This window comes from Pithys albifrons, chromosome 2 (genome assembly GCF_047495875.1).
Source record: "Pithys albifrons albifrons isolate INPA30051 chromosome 2, PitAlb_v1, whole genome shotgun sequence".
Classification (NCBI taxonomy): Eukaryota; Metazoa; Chordata; class Aves; order Passeriformes; family Thamnophilidae; genus Pithys; species Pithys albifrons.
The window spans coordinates 109,355,702-109,377,943 of NC_092459.1; the positions used below are offsets into that span (position 1 = coordinate 109,355,702).

Sequence of the window (22,242 nt, forward strand, 5' to 3'; positions counted from 1 at the left end):
TGGCTGCCCCAGGTGCATCCTGGCATGGGCTGCTGTTGCTGGTGTTTCCTGTGCCACCATGCAGCACGGAGTAGGATGTAGCTGATTAACAGGTCAGGGATGCTCCATCAAGCTTCATACTGTGGGTAATGTCCGTGACATTGGGGGCAGGCACCTCTTTCTTGATATGGTCTGTAAATGCAGGTGGAGAGTTCCTCTTCAAAGGTGTTATGATGGTGGTGGGATCGAGTTCTTCAATCTGAAGCAATGCTCATAATGCTGAGACTTGGGTAAAGCATATGGGTTGCAGAAAAATTTCCTTCTGGGAAAGGAGCAGGCAGGGGTTTTCATACAATGCATGTACAGTGGCCAGTGAATTCTGCTTTTTCTTGAAGCCCCAAGGAAGGCCTGTTGCAGCCACACTGTTGGGAAATCCAGTTGTCACAGCAGTGACAGTGAAATCCAGTCCAGAAAAGATGTGTTAGGACATCACTAAAACTTTCAGTCTTAGCACAGATCTCTGACAGACCCAGGGATGGAGTGAATATATGATTTTCAGGAAATAAGATCTTTCTCTTCCTCTGCCATTTAATATTTTTAAGTGTTCTTGAAAATGTGGATGTTCTTGTTTGAGCATTGAACTTGATCCCTGCTGTGATGGAAGTTACCAGAGTAACCTCATCTTCAGACAACAAGGCCTTGAGTCTGTAAGACCTGGAGGGCTGAAGCCATTGCTTTTGTTTTGGATGGGTCTTGCAGCATCCTGCTTTTTTCTTCTCATTTTCTCTCAGTTGGTCATGAAACTTTCCATTAGATGCAAGAAAACTTTGTTTTCAGTTGTGTCACAAGCCTGACTGTGTCCTTTCATGGCTTTGCCGCTGCTTGATTTCAGAGAAAAGGTAAAAATGAGTTGTAAATGGGTAAACTGAGTCCCCATACAGCACTGGAAACAGCTGTAAAACATGACCTAAGGAAGAAACTGCAAAGAGGAAATCACAGCTGTTAGTCACTATTGGCCATGGCTTCTGTAGGTATAACACAGGCTGTCCTTTCCCGGGATGCAGATCCTTTCTGCCCTTGGGGAGTCTATTAGGTAATGACCAAAGATGTTGCTTTTCATTGTTGCAGCTATGTCTGGAGGCCAGCTTAATTCTTGGTCGTGGTTTTACTTTTCCTAGTCTAAAGCTTCCACACAAACATGCATCTAGGCATGGAGACACAACTTCTGGAAAAGTGATTTACCTTGAGCTTTGGTAACAATTGAATGATGACTCACTGCTGAACCAAAAGACTGTTTCTGTTTAATTTTGTCCATTGACTGTAACCTCCAGGTCTAATTTGTCTGGGTGGAGGTCCTGGAGCACCCTCCTGGTTTCTCTTCTGACAAGTGCTGGAAACAAGCCTTGAGTGTGCATGGTCAGTGCTCAGGCACACTGTGCTCTGCCCCAGGATCTTGGGTGGGGACAGCAGGGCTGCCATAAGGTGCCTTTGTGCCCCACAGCAGGGATGCTGATGGCTCATCTCATCTGATCTCATCTTGGGTCTGTCATGTGGGCAGCTCTTTGGAGCTCCCTAAAAGATAAGTGTGGCCAAGGGCAGTGATCATGGGAGGGATCCAGCAAGAGTTCAGAGGTGCATCCACACGGCTGATGGCTTTAAAAAAACCCACCAAAAAGTGGGGTGTTCTCTGAGCTCAGACAGGGATCTTTGAATTCCTCAACTCTGTCCCATGTCAGTGATAAAAGATGGGCTTCTCCAGAGGAACCACTTTGGTCTATTATGTTAAGCCAGGCTCCATTTCATTCTTATACCACATGGTCTTAGCTGAAGGTGGACCTTGTTAACACCTCCAGAGCATCTGACATGGAGAGCTACTCAGTTGTACCAAACAGGCAAGTGCAGAAGATGAGGAGAGGAAAGGGAAATTTTAGAATTTCTGGTTTGTCCCTTGCTTGTTTGTTTGGTGGAGAAGATAAAGCAATAGAGAATAAAGAGCACTTGTGAGCTTGACTGTGAAGTGGGTAGCAGGTGAAGGAAGAGTCTGGTTGTGGTATGTTGGGCTCTTGGGCTCAGCACTCACCCGAGTAGGTGACACTGTAGAGAGCCAGCTTGGCTCTGATCCTGCTGGGCACCTAACCAGGGAGGAGGAGGAGAGAGGTGGTGACAAGGATGGGACTCCGGCCACCTGCTAACAGCCCACCTAGAGCTTGTTATAAAGCAGCTGAAACAACAAGATGAAATGTTTTGCAAGAACCCACTGATTTATTAACACTTCTGATGGTCAACTGTCATAACTGCCTGTTTTAGTAAGGTCAGATTTTTCTTTTAGCTCTGATTTATATTTGCTGCTAGAACAGAATTGAACAGTTCCACAGGAAGCTATTGATCCTGTCAAAACTTCCATCAGTGGGTGATCCTGGCGTTTCATTTCAGTGAGGTCAATGTTTTGCTGTAATTTTATACAAAAGACTTAAGTAGATCTCAGTCATTGAAAAAAGCAGCATTTCAACAAAGTATTTTACAACATTTTTTAAGTGGAAAAAAAGGTTTGGAACAGGCTTTCTTTGCCCAATTTTGGGATGAAAACATGTTTTGAAGCTGTGGAATTGGCTTTGGGAAGGGAATTCTGTTTTTGAACAAGTTCTAGCTGTAACAGTCTGGGGAGGGAAGGAGTAAGTAGCATCATCCCTTTTTTTTATAGGAAGAGTGTACAAAGGGCCACACGTCTGCCCTAGGCAGGAAGGTCAGAGTTTCTCAGGTTGCCAGGCAAGTCTGCAAAAGCTGTTTAAATTTTCTTGCTCCTCACTGCCCTCTCTGTCTGTCTGCCAGATGTTACCAGTTGTGCTGCCAAAGGCAGTACCCACAGCGTTGTCAGCAAGCCCATGCCTTGGCTCCAAGCACCTTTGGAGCCATGGAGAAGGCAGACATGAGCACAGGGAGTAGCATCTGTTGGGTTTTGCTGGCTGGGCTGCAGAGCAGGTGTCCAGAATAGACCATGGGGTCCAGAGCACTCATGCAGTGACCCTCCCTGGGGCACCAGTTGCTCCAGTAGCACTTATTTCTTCCTGGTGAGTCACCCAAAAGCAGCAACCATGAAGGCTGTCTGTGAAATCCCAAAGTGGAAAGAGAGCAAAACGTGACTGTTAGAAGAGGAAGGCGAGATGCCACTTTTGTAGTCATAAATAGAATGACAGCCACAGTTACACCAAGAGCTGGGCTGTCCACTGTTTTTCAAAGTTGATGGCTAGTTCTTAAGTGTGGGGCACCCTCAGAAAAAAAGGCAAGTAAATGTTACTGTCCCCCTTTGCTTGTGTCGTTTTCTGAGTGTGGAATCTCCCTTGAAGTACAGGGATTGCTGTCTGATTTTTGTAGGAAGACCACAGTGTTTTCATTCATGTGCCTCCACTGTCTGGTGGGGATTTTTTAGTAAATCTCTGTACACTTCTGCTCCTTTCTTTATTTCTTTATATTCGTTGCCTCTTACTACTGACTCTCCCCAGTTACATTTTATTTTCCAAAGATGCAGACTGGACCATTAAGGCAAAAAACTATCAAGTAAACACATTTTCATGTTCATGTTACTTGCTATAAGTAAACACATTTTTCATGTTCCTCTCTGTGGAAACAAATGCACAACACTCACAAACGTGTATGTCCAGGGCATGTATTGTGTACCCACATACATATTAAAAAGCAGATGAAAAAATTGCTGTGTGACAAGGAATGAAAATCTTGGGACAGAAACTAAAATAAAAGTAGTGGAGGAATTCAAACTGGCCTCTGGCCTTTTGCCACAGATGGCAATAAAGTTGCTGTGAGTGGACTCGTACCATTGAAAACACCTCACTGGAAAAAAAAACAAAACTGGAGATAACACAACATGGAATATTTTTTCTAGGCTTCCTCACAAAAGTATATTTTCCAACAGCAAGGTTTTTGGCCTTGGAAGTGGAACCTTTTTGTAAGAAGCAATGCAGGAGGAATGTGTAGTATTGTAGGGTTTTGTTCTGCTTGTCTGGATTTCCCTTCACGCTTTCGCTGCCAGAGCAAAGTTGTTTGCAGAGCTCTAGCAAAAGAATCATTTAGAAACAGTTATTAATAATAATCCCTTACACATACACTGAAGGAGTTCCTGTGTAATCCTTGTCCTGCTGGTGGAAAGATGCAGGCCTATAAAGAAGAGAACATTTTGACTATAATATAAAAATAGAGAAGGGGGGAGCTACAACCCCTCTTTGCTGCCTTAACAGCTCCAGGCTCCCTTAGTTGTCTGGGATTCCCAGCAGCAAATGTTGCAGCTAAACTAAGATCTCTATTACAGCAAAAATACAGTGGGTCCTTCCTGCTAAATTTGATTAGGGGAGTAATGGTCCCTTTTTGACTGGTAGGAACAGCTTTTCACTGGAAGAAAGGTGCATTTATCCAGCTGTGTACAGGGAGATGGTGTGATGAGCACACTATTCAAGCAGAAAATATTCACACACTGAAATACCCACCCTTGGTGCTGCTGCTTTCTCGTTCCTATTTTAAGAGGATCTGAGAGGGGTGGTTTCTCACAGTGTGTTGTGCAGGTATGTGGGAGTTTCCTGGCTCAGCCCAGCTGCTGCTCCAGCCCCAGGATGCAGCTGTCACCCTTGACAGCTGTCCAATGGATTTCTGATACAGGGCTTTTTGGATCCGTCTGTCCAACTTGCAACAGAGAGAGGCTTTCCTGTCTGCTGCTTGGTGAGGGGAGTAAAGTCTCTCTGCACCATCTGCTTTGCTTTGATGCCACAGGAGAGGTTGAGTCTGTGCATGTGTGGAGCAAGGTCCCACCAGCAGTGGAGCACCTGGGGTGCATGAAGAACATCTGTCCCCCTGCTGTGATGTCAGGTGTCACTGTCTAGTTCCTGCCATATGCAGCAGGTTTTGTCTTTGTGCATCACAGGGCCAAGGCTGTCTGATCCCATACGGCTGTGCTGGTCTCCTTATCACCCAGACTCAGGGTTTGCTCAGCGTCATGTTCGTGCTTCAAAAAGGCAACTGTTCTCTGGCACTGGGTATGGAAGCAGCAGGAATGGAGCCATTAGAAACAGTCAACAATGCTGTGATACAACTCGTTGTGAACTGGGTGGCAGGTGGAAGGAGAGGCTGGCTCTGGTATCATGGGCTCAGCACCCATCTGAGTAGGTGGTGTTGCAGAGAGCCAGCTTGTCTCTGATTCTGCTGGCACCTAACCAGGAAGGAGGAGAGGGGTGGTGACAAGGATGGGACTCCAGCCACCTGCTAACACAGCCCACCTATAGCTTTCCCTGTTCCCTAAACTCCATATCAGCTGCGGGCTTTCAAAGCAAAAAAACCTCAATATTTGGTCCTCACAGAAAAATCAACTGGCAGACACCCACGTTTAATTTGCATGGCCAATTACACAGCTCACCAGCTTTCCTGTTTGTTGGTTCAACCTCACAGGAGGGATGTCCACACTTCTCCATGTGACTCCTCCACTTGGGGACACCTTGGGGACATGTGGAATGCTGGCACACAGGGGCAGAGCTGTGTCTGGGTTTCTGTGGTGGGTGAACTTTGCCTTCCTGCACATGGTGAGTGAACTCTGCAGGCACAAGTATGTGATGGGTCCAGGCAGGTCACCAGCCAGCTTTTGTCTCTCCCTGGAGCACGCAGCATCTTGCCCCATTGTATTTTTTTAGGCTGTGGTGTTCTTGCACAAATCCATCCAAAGGTAAGAACCTGTGATCTGACCCACCTATAATTAAAGCTGAATTTAATTCACATGCTGACTGAACTAAGGTGAGCAATAAGTATAGTCTGTGCAGACCTCGTGCCTCTGAGATAAGCTATTTGTTGGTTGATTTTTATGATCTAACACATTTTGTTCTTAAACTTCAGGATTTGAAACAGAGAGGAGCAAAACATTATTTTGTGTGGTTTTGGTATTTTGCAGTAAGGTGTAGTTAGAAGTTGGGTTGAACAGAACACACAACTCCTGAGATGCTTGATTAAGATCTAGATTTTTTTCCCTGGCGAATTGTTGGAAATGCTGCTTTGTTGTAGAATCAAGTCCTGTAACTGCTGCTGGACTGATAGAGTGTCTGATAGAGATTCTTGTTTGAGTAGATTTAGCAGTATTCACACTTGAAGCAAGAACCTGCCCCTTGCCTTGCTGTAACAGGGTTGCTGGCATCAGTGCTTTTAAGTATGTGCTTGGAGATAAGTTAGTGTTTATTGAGGCCCATGGCTGGCATACTGTGTAAATTATGGAGGGTTTGGTTTCTTGGCCACATTTAAACACTGGAGAACTGTGTTGTTTAGGCTTTAGGATTGCTTCCTTTGGCTTTGTTTTCATCAGGATGGAAAAGCTGATTTTAAGGGAAAAAAAAATTGATTTCTGGTTGGTTTTCAGTCTTTTTTCATCTCTGCTTCTTCAAAGACCGGTCAGTTCTTTTTTTAAAAGAGTAATCATCCTGCTGTGGAAAGCTGAAAAGAAATACCCTTATTTTCCCAACAGCATGGGCCCATTTGTATATGTGATATTTTAGTCCTGATAAAAGCAAGTTTGCTTTTAAGTTTACTCGAGGTTTTTATCCACCAGAGAGTTCCAGCTGTGCAAGAACTGATGCACATTAGCTGTTACATTGATCTTATTTGACCAATTCTTAAGCATCTTTGCAGAGTTAGAGCTCTCTCTCCTGCTTTGAGACAGTCAGCTGTACTGTCAACGTCTGAGGAGGAAAAGTTGCTGTTTCTTTCATCCTCAGTGGAACGTAGACTCTAGAAGGCAAATTATTCCTAGAGCAATTTGGATTTTGCAGCTGTCTCCTCATACCATTGTAGTGCAGAGAGGTTTGAGGTAGTTCTCAGCAGCCATGTCTTTGATGAAGTTCCATGTACTTTTTAATTGCTGTCAAGGCTGTGGGAAAACTCCCAGTGTGGCAGGAGAACAGAAGTGTGAAACCCAAAAGATCAAAGTCCTTATCTGGGCCATATTTTAATCTCTCTCCTATTTTCAAAGATTTGACAGTGCAGCTCCATTTCTTGTGGTGGTTTGGATTTGCACATTCCATGTCATTCATGGAATGACAACTGAAAACCTGGCTTAATGTCCTGTTTGCCAGGGTACCTACGGCAAAAACTGGGGGACAAGGCACAGCCTGGAGGGACCTGCAGTGTCCTTGGAGCAGAGCAAGGAGCAAAGGGTGGGGAGCAGCTTCCCAAATAACCACATCTAACTGTCTTTGTGTAAGGTCTTCTGTTTCCTTATTGTATGAGTTCCTGTGCCTCCTTGATGCCTTCTGCTGTCAGTATTTTCAGTTCATACCCATCACCTTCCTGCCCTTGCAAACTAGGGTTCTGCCATGGCCCCAGCAATCAGCTTTTATTCCTATTTTCCTTTCTGACACAGACCAAAAAAAAGCTGTCATTTGGCTAGGGAAACACATGCTCTTTGCCCAGCATAGAGGGAGAAAGTAATTGTAGCATTAAAACCAACTGTAAAATACGTGAAGAAAACACTTTTTCCTTACTTGGTCCAGTTCACCATTTTCCTCTCCTTGCTGTTTCCTAGATGCAGAAATACCCTGGATGCCCAGTAAAAGTATATGTCACTTTGCATGCTGTTCCTCTGCACTAAGCTGATGCTAGATTTGCATTTCTGTGTGAAGGCACTACTGACTTAAGAGGTTGCAGCTTTCCATAGAAGTTGCCCCTCCTTTCCGTCTGTGTTGTCTGAGCCCTTCCAGAGAAGTCTGGCGCGTGATACTCCTCTGCTCTGCCTCAGTGTTCAGGGAAGCTGACGTTGTTTTGTTGAAGGGTTAAGCCATTCTCTTAAGTGGATTTTGCTGATGAGATTGCCCTTCATGTTGATGCTGTGAGCGAAGTGTAATCACATGAGTAATGTTAAAAATCTGCCTGACACTGGAGGCCATAAGCTGTTGCTGCAGCTGGTGTGGCCAAGCTGGTTTCTGTAGCCACTGGCTGATGGGTGTGTATAACCAGCACTGTGTCTAATTGCCTCTGGTGGCCCTACCCAAAAGGTGAGGTGTGGCAGACAAGCAGGGGCCTTTGTAGGTGAGCCAGAGAGGATTGCATGCACACCTCTGGAGACGTAGCACAACACCTGCCCTGTGCTGCCAGAATATCTTTTCTAGTACATACCTCGCTAGTGCCCACATGCTTGCCTTTGCAAAAGGAATTCTGTTTCTGAGAGTAAAGCACCTTGTTGTGTTTGTTTTAGAAGTTCCTCAAGAAATATTTAATTTTCTTGTTTGTCTTTTACAGAAATCTGTTTCCTGCAAATCTCGTTGCTGCAGCTTTCCGAACGGTAAGATCTGTGTGGACTTTTGGCATGAGCAGTGTTGCACAAAGTTACTGCTCTTTTTCTGAAAAAGAGCTAAAGAGATGGTGTAGAAAATACCAAAAGTTAATTTACTTATATAATTAAGATTTTTAAAAGCAGGTGATGTAATCAGACATACAACTTCCATGACAAATGGTTTGATTTTGAAAAATATTCCTCAAGCAAAAGCATATTCAAAGCTTATCTTATATACTTTCACCAAAAATATTTTTAAGCTTTAAACTTTGGGTTTGTGACAGGCTTCTTACCACTTTGCAGTAACTAGCTGGGAAACCTTGGGTACATAGTTTAGAGCTGGGCTCAGAACAGACAAGGCTGAAGACTTTTAGACTCCCATGTATGTAAGCATCACCCACTGCCTGATGCTTTTATTCAGTATTTTTCATTGTATTCCTTGCTGGATTAATTACTCAGCCTGGCTTCTCTTCCTGCAGAGACTATGTGTGGTAGGATGATAACTGGCACCAGTGGTTTAAACTAATGGACAGGAGCTGTAGGGCTTCAAAAAGATTTTGATTTAGTTCTCATTGCTGATTTTAGATGTCAGCATAGATAGTGTTGAGAATATTGCTGTGAGGCAGAGTGATTCTTCAGGACACAGAAGCTGAATAATAGCTTTTGCCTTCATAGTGTTCTGTGGGTTTGCTTTTGTGTCAAAACCAAGGTCAAACTCTTAAAATCAAGTTCCATTTGAGTGAGTGTATAATACAGTACAAGTCAATATTCTGTGAGTAAAACCAGAAGCAATACAAAAATAACACTAAGAAAAGGATATTCTGTGATGCCTCGAGTGCTGGTTCTGTGCATTCAGGCATGAAATAAAGCAGTCCTCTTTTCCTCTCTGCTGCTGTTGACACAGGAAATTGGCAGGTACATAAGCCTTTCTTTCCTTCATTTTATGTTTAAAGAAAATAAGCCCAAAGAACTGCCCTACTTTGGAGGTGTCTAACTTACTTATCAAAGTAAACTGTTGCCCTAGATTTTAGATATTTTACTGTCAATTTTAATGCCTGTCTCACCATTTTGGGGGTTTATTGTGTTATGTTTTCTTTCTTACCTGCAGTATGCGACAGATTATAAGATGCTGCTCAGAAACACTACCTCTGGAAATGTCACATCGGAAAAGGTAAGGTCACTTCTTAGGTTTTTAAACAAGTCCTTGTCAGCTGTAATATTTGACTACTTCGCAGTCTTTAATCCTTTCCAGCAATCACTGGAAAGAAACAAGTCTGTGTCTGGAACTGAGACACACAAGCCAGATGAGTTACCCACAGCCACACAGCAAAGCTGTGATGGAGAGGAGAGTTGAGCTCAACTGGTCTGGTCTATTTTTTAGGCCCTGCTTTCTTAGACCTGGTCTTGCTCGATCTGAATATGGATTAGTCGCTCTGCCTAATGTTTCCAAATAGCTTTTTGTAGACTTGGAATTAAAAAGCAATCAGGCTGGCTGATTATGTCCCTTAAACCTTACTCTTCATTAAGAGCTTGGAGAAAATAAGCTTTTTTCCACCACCCAAGGCTCTTTAAAAAAAAACAAAAAAGAATTTAGTTGAGAATTTTGTCTAGTTGCCACACTGCTGAAATTTTGTTTGAAGCTGTAACAAGTGGGTTGAAGGAGTAAAAATCACAGACAGAACACTGTTAATGCAATGTTGTCAAAAAGGGAACTAATTTGTAGGTGTAGATAAGGTAAAGAGTGTTATCTTCCATATGTAGCTTGCAGGACTTCAGAGATGCTCTGTATCCCATTGAGTGGCATCTCTCCTGCTGCACAGTTCTATCAAACATGTTTATTATTGGCCAGAGCCAATATGTTGCAGGTCCAGCAATAACTAAAGGCAGCATACTGTGAAACAGACCCAGTATCCCAGCATGGAAGGTGTCAAATGAAGTATCTCCTGTGCTTTCATGGGATTTTGGGGAGAAATTACTTACAAGGTTATTTTCTGTTCCTCAGGCTCATTCTGACTATCTGAGGCTCAGTATCAGATGTTGGGTTACTATGTTTCAATATGATTTGAATGCCCCTAAGGCAAGAGACTTGTAATATTTGCATTTGTCAAGGAAGGGCTCAGCTGGGGCTTGCTGGTTTGTAAAGCCATCAAGGAAAATGCAGTTTAAGCTCACCCAGAGGGACTCTGGAGTGTATCCCTGGGCACAGGAAGTGCTGGCTTCATTACCTTCTCCTCCCCATGCATGGTGTGTGAGCAGGTGATGCAGAACTGACTGTTCACGAGCTCTGCTTTCAGCTGACGGGCTGAACTTTCCCCAGCCCTGCAGACAGAGTGACAGGTGACTTGGATGACACATAAACCAAGCAGGGGAAAAGTTATCCCTGACACCACATGGTGAGCGTTTTCACTGGTGAAGAAGGCAGCTCCATCCACCTGGGCTCTGCCCTGCCTGTTGGGTTGTATTAGCCCAGATCCACACTCACCCCACCTGACACGGATGCGCTGCAGTGACTGCGGAATCCCAAAAGAGCATTTCTCCTTTCATGCCATCATGTCCTTGGGCAGTACATGCCCCTGAAGCTCCATGCTGCAAAAAAGCAAGTGAAAGGCTGTAGCAACGCGCATGTAGATTTGTGTGTTTGTTACAGTGTAGAGTTATACATTTAAACAGAGGTAAATGAAAGGGAAATAAGACTCTTTTATTCATCTTCAGTGTCAAGTTTGATAGAGCCTCCTTAGCAACCAAGCGTGGATTAAGGCTAACCATATCCATCAGATACAGTCTTGGCTGTCAAGTACTTTTTTAATGCTTGTTCAAAGCCATCACTCTTCCTGAAAAGATAAGAATGCATCTCTTGGCAATTTAAAATGCAAGATTATTTTTCATTTTTCTTCTTTCTTTTTCCTGCTTATCAGTCTCCTCTTTGATGTAGTATCAGAAAAAATACTCTGAATTTGTCACTGGTGCCTGTTTTTGCCAGCAGTTATGATGTAAAGGTTATTTCTGCTATTGCTTTTCCAAAACCTTTCTTCAGTCGTTGGAGCAAAACCAGAGCTGAGCTTCCTTAATTCCAGAAGACGCCCTACTGTCTCTAGGGATAAATGGACCAAATAAAAAGAAAGCATCATCTCAGTTCTGTTAGCTCAGTTTCACTACTGGTATGACCATAGTATTTATGGATAGATGAGGATTAAGTTTGGAAAAGAAGAGTATGATTTTTTGAAATCATAGTGATAGAAATTTGGTGCCAGGGAAGCAAGATGATATTCCTGTCTTATTTTTTTCTTTCATCAGCAGAATATTTGATTGAAAGGAAGAAATGTTTTCCTTCAATTTTCCATATGAATAGTAGTGTAGACCAAAATTTTCCATTGATTATATTTTCCACCTCTGCTGGTTAATAGGCCCTGTCTTCTCTTGCTGATGAAATGAATAGTGGGTATGTAGATGTTTGCTCAGCCATGTCCTTTTTGTTGTTTCACATGCTAACCTCATGTTTACCCAGCTTTTATGGCTACATCCTCTCTGTTGCTTTGGCAGCAATGCTTCCTGGGGCATGGACTATCTCAGTTCCCTATCTGCAGCACAGGGAGGCTTGGTGGGGACTCAGTTCCTCTTCTGGCAGCAGTAAAAACACACAAACCACTGGTTTCTCATCTTCCTCATATCACACAGCTGCATTTTCTTTTCAGCCACCTACTACTGGGATAGTTCAATGTCAGCAGTTGTTTCCTTGAAAAGCATTTTGTTTCAAGAGCTAAAAAACAGTAAGATCTTCAGAGAGATTCAAGGACCAGAAGAACTCCTTGAATCTTCCTACCAGAACACATAATTTCAGGCAAACAATAACGTGTCCCATAGTTTGTCCAGAAACAAAGTTCTCATTAAAGCTGTTTTTGTTTGGTGTCCACAATGCTGCTTGGTTTGGCAGCCCCTTTGGGGTGATGCACTTTCTGTTAGAGTACAAAAAGGCTGTTCAGCATCTGCCAGTTTTAGAGGCTGGGATTGAGAGGATCTTCCGCTGAAGATTTACCGCTGGACTCATTCCATATTGTGCTGCAAGGAGGTGAAATTCCCTGAATGCCACAGATCGTTCCCTTGATTTGCAGGGAGAAATTTCTTGCATTAAGTTACTACTCTGTGCAAGTGATGCATCTTCTGCCTACAACTGCAGTGGTGGGAGGAGGTGGTAAGTGTTGTGTGTTTGGAAGAAATTGGCTCAAGAGAGAGAAACAGAGAGCAAGTCCTGAAAGTGGAAGTTTCTGAGAAGCCCAAATGGCAATGGGTTGCTGGGCTTCAGTTTCACACCACTGCATTTCATGAGATGAGAAGCAAATCTCTGGTACAAGAGGTTTAAAGGGTGGAGATCCTTTGCAAGACATCAGTATAAAGTAGTATCATTAAATTCCCTTCCAGCAGCATCCGGGTCAGAATGCTGGGCTCTTTCAGTAGCTTGAAACACTGAATTTCTGTTCCATAGCAAAGTTTCTTTCTTTTTTTTCTTTTTTTTTTTCCAGAATGAGAACCAAAACAAGAGTATTCAATGCTTTTAGGATTTTTTTTTGGTGGAAAAAATTTGTGGCCATTGTGGTCAAATTCCAAGCTGAACTTTTCATATTAGCCTTGTATGAAATGAACCCAGTATAAGATGTTATATTATAAAATAGCATCTCATTTACACTGACAGTTTATTCACTTAATAAGAGGGTGTAATTTTTCCTTGTCTTAACTTGCCTGACCACTGAAGAGTCTGGGCTTTCAGACACACAAAACAGAATATAGGCAAAACTATCCAGAGAGAAAAGTGTTACTGTGTGTGAAGGAAAGGACATCTTTCTTCAGACAGCTCAGGAGATACGCTGTGCCTTATGCTTAGTATCTGTCCATGTTTTCAGTTCTTTCAATTGGAAATCAAATAAATAGTGGCAGCTTAGCCTGTAACAAGCAACTACCATAAAAAATTGCAGATCCCAAATCTAATTATTTTTCACTAGCAAATAAAACAGAAAACATCTTCACTGATTGCAAACACTTTTTTAAACATCAGTTTAGCCTTCCTGCTTTCGTGTGTAATTTGTTTTGCCCCCTTCCCTGCAGTGCTTTGGTTCCACCTCCCATTGAGAGACTGTCCAGTTCAGTGGTATACTTCCAGCAAAAACATCATCTCAAGTAGGCTGGTTTTATCAGATTTAGTGGATCAGTATCCCAAGTTCTTTAGTCAATACTCATTTCAAGCTTTTAGCTCAGACCATGTTTTTCTTTCCTAGTGTTGAGCCTAGTGCCCACTTAAACTAGCCAAAAGGCCAATACTTGTACACAAACCTCATCTGTTATAGAAGTTCTTCCAAATAAAACAATGAATTGACATGTTGAGCTTGTACTGCCAAGTTGGGGAGGAAAAAAACCAGTTTATCAAAACAATTATATTTTTATGTAGCCACAAGAGCACTCATTCAGTTTGTATGACACTACGTTGCCAAACAGGCTCCAGCTTTCTTTGAGAAACAAACCATGAAGGACGAGCAGAGCAGACTAGTTTTTGTCAATAGGTGGATCCTGCTTTTATCCTCTTGCCATGCAGTGACATGATTTCTGAGAAGGGGAACAGGTGTCTCTGTATCTCCCACAGCTGACATGGACAGAGGAATGAGTAGGTTGTTGCTGTTTGTTACCTTTCTCTGCCCTTTTCTCCTTTTTCTCCTTCATGGCATTGGTTGTTTTCTCATGATTTTCATTATTGCACTGAAGTAAAGTCCTGAGTAAATGGGAGTTTTCCTGTTCAGTTCACTGAGAACACACATATCGTATTGAAGGGTGTGAGGGGAGAGAGTAGCAGGACCTTTCCTTCTCCAGTGAATCCATGTCAGCTCATAGCTAGGGAGATTTGTATCTGAGCTGCACCCAGATCTTGTTTGATCAAACAAAACAGGTTCTTCTTTCCAAAATAGGTTCTGCTTGTTGATTTCAGATCAATGGAGCAGCAACAAAATGAGGTGATCCTTTTGTTAGGTTCTGTGCTGATCTCACATCTAACAAGCCTTCTCTTTTTGTCTCTACAGATCCCTGTCGGTACTGAGATTGAAGGGATGAATATCCTGGGACTGGTGCTGTTTGCTCTGGTTTTAGGAGTTGCGCTGAAAAAGCTTGGCCCAGAGGGGGAAGATCTGATTCGCTTCTTTAACTCGTTCAATGAGGCAACTATGGTCCTGGTTTCCTGGATTATGTGGTAAGGGTGCAACTGCAGATGCATCTTTCAGTACAGTATTATGTTTAGGAAACTCAGCTTTTTCCTACCAGAAAGTCTGTCCAGCTTTTTCCTACCAGATCCCTCATCTCAGCAAAAGGGAATGTCGTGGTGTCACTCAGTGGTGTCTTTTCTTCTTGTTTGTGCCCTGTAAATAGACAGTCACTCATAGCTTAAGATATCAGTCTGAAAAACTTCAGAAGTTTGTTTGTAAATCCTCTCCAGGGCTCCTTTTTGATTAATTAGTGGAAAGAAAGCTTTCTGTTTCCTAAAGTTGATTGTTTACTTTTTCTCTGGCCTATTAACGTGCAAATCCATTATTTCACTTAACCTCCCTGACTCCAGACATGTTTATGGGGTGAATGTTGCTCTGACTGATCTCACAAAGCTTTTGGCACCAAAAAAAGGTCTGTATGTTAGGAACTGGAGCGCACTGAGCTTCCTCACTAGGCAAGAAAACAGCATTGGAGGAGGCAGACACTTCTAGAGAATGGTTCAGGCCACCTTAGCTGGGGTAGGAGCAGCCTCCTGGCAGGGTTTTCTGTCAGGTAGGATAAATCTGGGCCTCAGAGCAGTATCATGGCTGTAATTCTGCAGCTGGATGGATCTAGTCTTTTCCTCTGAAGCCAACAGTACTAATACCTCACATGCAAAGTTAAAAATACTCATAAGGTTAGCTAGCAAACAAATTAACAGTGGGGAAATTTCTCACTCCCTTTCCAAAGCTGTTGAACAAGTTATAAACATACCTCAGCAGGGATATTTTTTCTCCCTTCATTCTGTGTTTGTCATTCCTACTGTTTTCCTCTCTCTAAGAAGTAGAAAGGTTTTCACAAAACCCCTGATTTTACACAGGCAGATCTCTGTGTTAGTTGCTGTCATAAGGGATTGAAAAATTCAAAGTCTCCAAGCAGCTTAAGTTTTTTGCTCACGAGTGTAATTCCTTGGACACTGAATACTGATAAGAGGCAGTTCTTGTATTCAGCTCATTACGGTGCCAGCACTCCAAGCCAATCAGTTGGTATGTAATCCTTTACTTTGTGGATTATGGGGACCACTGCTGACTCTTAACACTGCAGTTCACTGTAGCCCTTACTTGTTCTCTTTCCTTCCTTAAGGTTTTTGTGTTGTCCTGGTAGTTATTCACAACTTATCAAGCTGCATGTACTTCCCAAAGGATACTTCGGAATGGGTGAAATCATACTATTAGGAGAAAAGGCAGCTTGAGTATCTCGTCCTGTTCAACAGGGATTCTCGTGTTTAGCAGCACTTTGATCTCAACTTTCAGTTCCTTCCTCTCCCACCTCCCTCTTCAAGGGCAGGAATCCAATCTCAGCCCTCAATCCAGTGTTCATGTTTACAGAGTTTGTGCAGGACCAGGGCTCAGCTGGATCTGGCTAATTGGGGTGCTCAGAAACATAGTTCAAAGGTGCTACATGGCACAACTGCAGAGGCTAAAGGGGGAATGTTCAACAGGAACCCTTAGATATTTGGCCAAGGGAGGACAGAGATGGATCTGGGATATAAGGTGCTCTCTGCATGGAACAGAGCAGCTACAGAACCACTGAGGGAGAGGCAGGCTAGGAAGAAGTGAGTGTTCTGAGCAACCTTAAGGCTTGCCTACCTTTCCAAACTTTTGCATGCTTAACCAAACCTTCTGAAGTTCATCCTGACTCCACAAATCAGCTTCTCTGAACATGGGCATTGGATTCCTCATTCCTGAGATGTACAGGCAAATCTTTTGTAGTCACATGTGTGCCTGGGGCAGGGTTTTGGGGAGCTGGGTGATCTTTTAGTATTTCTAAACCTTAGAAGCAGAAAGGGATGAAGTGTGGGCAGCATTAGCAGAGGTACTTGGGCACAGACATCCCAGCAGAGCTTCAGAAGGAACTGACCCTGGGCCTGCAGTGCTTCATGCTGTTCATTTGGAGCTGTTGTGCTGTTGGTGCCAGGGCAGTTCTGTCTTTTCAGGGCTGTTCCCAACTGCACTACTGGGACCAGAGGTGTGGCTGTGGCCTGCAGGTGGCCCTTTCCCTGGAGCAGCTCCAAGTGCTCTTGACAAAGGAAACCTCAAACAAATGCTGACGTGGCACGTTTCTAGATAGGAGGCTTGACTATGTATGTGTGCCTGGCTCTTTGCTTGAGGGAAGCTCTTCGAGCTTAATCATTTAACTTAGTCCTTTGTAGGCAAATAGCAGCGTTAACTGCTATCTTTAGCACGTGCATCAGCAGCCTTTAGCTGAGCTCTCTGGTATGTGCACAGCTTTTTCTTTCCTACACTGAGTATGTTGGCATCCAGTATGTCTGTGATTTTAATGACCTAACTTCACACCGGTAGTTTCTGCATGTGTAAGAACCAACTCTTCCACCCCTTCCTCTGCTCCATTTATACAATGCTGCTCCTTTTTCTTTCTTTCCATCTGCCATCTCTTCAGCAGTGACTTTTAGCTTTAGGTCTGTGCTTGCCTTCCACCCTGAAACTCCACACTGGTATCTTGTCCTGGTAGCTTCTGCCAGCATTTCTGTTTCCTGCTCAGCTTCCCTTTGGCCCTCTCCTTTCTGTGTCTTTAAGGGCATAAGTGAACAGAGCTTTCTCAATTTTACTGCTTGCCAAACACCAAGCAAAAGTGTTAGAGAAGCCCTCCAAATTCCTTTCACCTGAGTGTGGTAAATAAGGAACTAGCCTTAACTAGGAGCAGAACATTCTTTAGAAGAATGTTGTCTCCAGGACAGAAAATGGCATATTTTCCAAGGCTTTTTGTTTGTACTTAATGACAGGCAATATTTCATTTACACAGGTATGTACCTATTGGCATTATGTTCCTTGTTGGGAGCAAGATTGTGGAAATGGAAGATATTGTGCTTCTGGTGACCAGTCTGGGAAAGTACATCTTCGCCTCTATTCTGGGCCACTTCATCCATGGAGGAATCATTCTGCCACTTATTTATTTTGCAGCCACACGTCAAAATCCGTATCGTTTTCTCTTAGGACTTATCACACCACTTGCCACTGCTTTTGCCACTTGCTCCAGGTGGGTTTCTGTGCTTCTTTTGGGATTATAGCCTGGTTATATTTGTCACCATAAGGTGGTTATATCCACTTTTAGTTTTAGGTATGAATATTGTTCCTGAGATGGCAAAGAAGAGACTTCAGAAAGTAGAGAGTCTCGCTGCTGTCAGCAGCCTGCCACACATCCCACACTGATAATTAGCTGTTGAAAACAATTCCTCAAAATATTGGGACTGTAGTATGATGCTGAGTTGGAAATATTTGGGGAAAGTAAAAGGTGAAAGTAATTGCCTTAAAAAGATCCTGCCAGCTGCCCTTTCAATTTTAAGTAAAGTGAGGATCAGTAGTGAGGGACTTTGTCCTGAGTTTACTTCTCTAAGTTCAGAAGGACCTGGAACAAGGTTCAGACTAATTTTGCTTGCTCACTCATGTAAAGGGATTTAACATTACTGATTTCAAAGATCTGGCCTGATCAGCTTTTATGTGTTATAACTGACATATTGAGCACGTCATTTACACTTTTCTCAAGGGCAAACATCTGATCAAACATCTGATCAAATAACCTAACTACATAAAATCATTTCAGGTCATCTCCAGAGTAGATGCTTGTCTTTCACAGATGCTGAACTACTATTCATAAACCCTTTCCTCCTATATAGTAGGAGAGGGTTTATGAATGAAACCAGGTAAATTATAATGCAAGAAATAAATCCAATGGTGATCCTTTTGTTTTTAATTATTTTTCTGTTCATTTGAGAAGGCACTAGTACAACTTTAACAGAGATTACTGTTGCATCTGTTATGTTTATATTATCATAGAATCATAGAATGGTTGGGATTGGAAGGGACCTTAAAAATCATCTAGTTCCAGCTTCTGCCACATTGGCACCTGTTGGTGTATTTTTATGGTTTGAGACTTGACCATTCCACAGCCTTGTAATGTTGCATTCTGTGTTAAGTCATGAGTTTTTGCTTTGGGGAGATTAGAGTCCTTATCAGCTATTTCTGGATGGAAGCAGATTATTAAATACCTCTGCTGAAGACTCAACAAGGAGAGTTGGACTACATGGTAGAGATGGACTATAAAATGGCATCCTAGTCTTGACAGTCATCTCTGCAGCATGTTAGAAACATGAAAGCCACGAGGCAGCGCCTGGCCGTTCAGTGCACCCTGATGTGTTTGATTTCTCCCCATTCTCTGCAGCTCAGCCACTCTCCCATCGATGATCAAGTGTATTGAGGAGAACAACAGAGTTGACAAGAGGATCAGCAGGTTTATCCTTCCTATTGGGGCCACTGTAAACATGGATGGAGCTGCTATTTTCCAGTGCATGGCAGCCGTGTTTATTGCTCAGCTGAACAACGTGGACCTCAACCCTGGGCAAATCTTCACAATTCTGTAAGTTGCTTTGCTGTTACAACCACATCCTTCTGGCCCCCAGACACACTCAAGTCTGTGGTCCCTCTGTTAATAACTAGGAGTTTGCATTCCACATCTCTGACCTAAACTGCTAGGAAACATAATTATAGGGTGATTAAAGGGTGGAGTCTTTAAACCTTTACAGGATTTGGCAGTCTCAATTTAATAAAAGGTAGAAATGGGAGGGGTAATTGAATTCTGAAACAGACTTTGAGTTGTTTAAGCTGTTTCTCACATGAAATTCCTCTCCTTCCTTAAGCTTCTCACTCCTCCATCCTCCAGTCACCATTAGGCTGTGTGATTGAGGCATGCTGCTCTCTGATTCCCTCTCTGTATGTCTCTGGATCCTCCTGCCAGCTTCTCAGTTCCTTATGCATCCATTTCATACTAAAGACTCTGCTCGTGGTACCTCTGCCCTTCCTACCATCACATTGCTGGCTTTCCTGATCAGACCCATTATTGTTCCCCTCCGAACTGCTTTGCTCCATTATCCCTTCCACCACCTCAGTCCTATGTCCTTTTCTAGGGCTCTCTCCCCTCCATGCCTGGAATATCCTCCCACATCCCATAAAGGGTCATTATTTTAATTTTCTTCCTCAAAATCTTTTAAGTGAGGATCCTGGAAGGAGTCCTGACCCCTCGCTGTGCCCATCAGTCATGGCTGCATCCACCAGGCGCCTCCTAGGGCTGGTTCCTGGCATTTTTTTACCCCAGTGGCCAGGTTTTATTTCCTTCCTTAATGGCATTTTCCAGTATATTGTTTATTTAAGGCAGTGGTGGGGCATTATTTTTTTTTGTGGATCAGGCCAAATTGGCCTTTCAGATATTGTTAGTGAGTCAGGAGTTAACACAGGCCTGAGGATGATGCAGTGATTGCCCAGGCAAAGCTCAGTTGCACCAGAAGAGATGTGTAGTTCATGTCTGTAGCACATGCACCACAGGTTTTCAGCTGCTGGTTTAGAGTCTGTGTTGGAATGCAAGTGAGACACAGACAGGGCATGGCAAGGTTTGCCCTTATACATTTGGGGTCAGGAGACGTAAGGTACTCAGCACATTGGAACTGATGCATGACTTAGAAATGGCTGTGTTAATAAGGCCGCAGGATATAGTTGTGTTGGCTGGTTTTTATTCTGAAAAGGCAATGAAGGTGTTAAACCCAAAGCCACTGCCTTAGTAACTGCTGTGGATCCTGCTGAGAGCTGTGCTCTGTACCCATTCCTTTGCACCAGCAGGCAGGAAAGGGTTTGCCTGGGAAGCAAATGATCTGTGTGTCCCATGCTGTAGGGTTTGTTTACAATTCCCATAGCAGGGAAACACGTGATGTAAGTGCAGCAGGGGAGAGCTGTGAGCTCCTGCTAACCATGGGAATTGATTTGCAGCGTGACAGCCACTGCCTCCAGTGTGGGAGCAGCCGGGGTCCCTGCCGGAGGAGTCCTGACCATCGCCATCATCTTGGAGGCCATCGGACTGCCCACCAACGACCTCTCCTTGATACTGGCTGTGGACTGGATTGTGTGAGTACCTCAGGCCAATAAACCTGCTCTTGCATGACATAGAAACAGAATTGTTAAGGTTGGAAAAGATCTTTAAGGTCATCAAGTCCAACTGTCAGTGTATCACCACCACCATGTCCACCATTAAACCATGTCCTCAAGTCCCATATCCCCATGTTTTTTGAACACTTCCCAGGATGGTGACTCCACTACTTCTGTGAGTCGTCTGTTCCAGTGCTTACAACCCTTTCAATGAAGAAGTTTTTCCTAATATCTGATCTAAACCTGCCCTGGTGCAACTTGAGGACATTTCCTCTGTCAGTTGTTACGGATGAGAAGAGACTGACATCCATCTTACTACAGCCTCCTTGTAGCATGTTCAGCTGGAAGCAAGGGCCAGGGTAGTCAAAGTGCAAAATGTAACCCTATATAAAATAAAACCCAATATAAATATAAGATAGTCTGCCCACAGGACAGGTAGCTCTTCACAGGGAATCGAAAAGGTGGTCGCTTTTCAATTAGAGTTGTTAGAATGCTAAATTCCCACTTCAGCTTTTTTATTCAGCCTTTATTGAAACTTACTTCTTCTTGGTTTCACTTCCCTTTAGAGGCATTCTTAAAAGTTTGTTCAAAGGTGTTCATATTGCTGGAGAGGGAAGGAAAATGGCAGTTGAGTCTGAATAGCAATACCAAAATTCTCTGATCACATGTGGGAAGCAGTCTCCATTATAGCTCTTGTCAGCTGTTTGAAGTTTTTTCATAGCTCAAGACTGGTCCAAGCAACAACACAAGTGTCAAAGAGAGTTGCTGTCCATTAGGGAGAATTTGTGGCACTCACCACAGCTGTGGGCAGTGGCATAGCTGGAACATGCTGCTGAGAGTCACAAATGTAGTAGACAGTATTACCACCTTTCCTTTCCATCTTCTGGGAAAGAAATACAAGGTCAAAACTTTGCTCAGCTCCTTCACTTCTTTCCAAGACCTATTTCCCTCCTTGAAACACGAGAGATTACCTGCGTGTACAGCTCTGTTTTGGAAAAGCTTATCTCACCACTTAGCGTAGTTGCATCCTAGTTGAGGCCTAAATTTACCTTCTGTACCACCTAAATGAGATTAAGGAGAGCCTAGAAAATTTAAGTGTTGGGGACCAGTCACAAGTGCATGATAAACTGTAAATACATGTAGTTGATTTCTTAAAGCTTGGATGAACCCTCAAACAAGCCTGACTGGCTGCACGTCTTCAATTACTAGAAAATCAAACTGGAAGGACTTCTTTGAGCATTCATTAATTACAGCATGCTTAGAATTTAGATGCTAGTGAAGTAAGCAGGATCTGATAATTTAAAAGCACAGTCTGCTTTTAGGCCATCTGGTTGAATTTTGGTAGTGACCTGAAATGACTGGTCAGTATGGGTCAAGTGATCCGAATCCCACGGAGGAATTTTTGTTCCAGTTGGTGAGTCATTGGGCAGTTCCTGGTTTAGACTGTACATAATCCCTCTGCATTGCTTTTTGGAAACACCAGTCTCTCTGTATAGATGGTCTAATCCCACAGCAGATGTGGAAATTAGGATGCCTGAGGACACTCCTGAATTCCAGAGGCTGGAGAAGGTGGCAGCTGTGTTACCTCCTTCCCTTCCCACACAGCTGTGTCTGTGGAGCATAATGATATTCCTACAACTTCATTTCTTGCTGTAACCTCTTGGAGATCAGCCACCTCCAAAGGACAGGAGAGACAAGCAAAGCAGTGGGTAGCCCTTTGTATCCTGTCTTCCTAAGGAAGTACAA

The 22,242-nt window shown here is 43.4% G+C and overlaps 1 protein-coding gene across 1 annotated transcript in view; it reads left to right on the top strand.

Annotated features, from left to right (window-relative positions):
- Window positions 1-22,242, top strand: part of SLC1A4 (solute carrier family 1 member 4) — a 34,762-nt gene that overhangs the window by 2,116 nt on the left and 10,404 nt on the right. Inside the window, exons 2-7 of the mRNA XM_071582075.1 lie at window positions 8,254-8,296; window positions 9,396-9,458; window positions 14,347-14,513; window positions 17,330-17,563; window positions 18,746-18,940; window positions 20,341-20,475. Coding sequence (XP_071438176.1) covers window positions 8,254-8,296; window positions 9,396-9,458; window positions 14,347-14,513; window positions 17,330-17,563; window positions 18,746-18,940; window positions 20,341-20,475 — 837 coding nt within the window. The remainder of the gene's footprint in view (window positions 1-8,253; window positions 8,297-9,395; window positions 9,459-14,346; window positions 14,514-17,329; window positions 17,564-18,745; window positions 18,941-20,340; window positions 20,476-22,242) is intronic.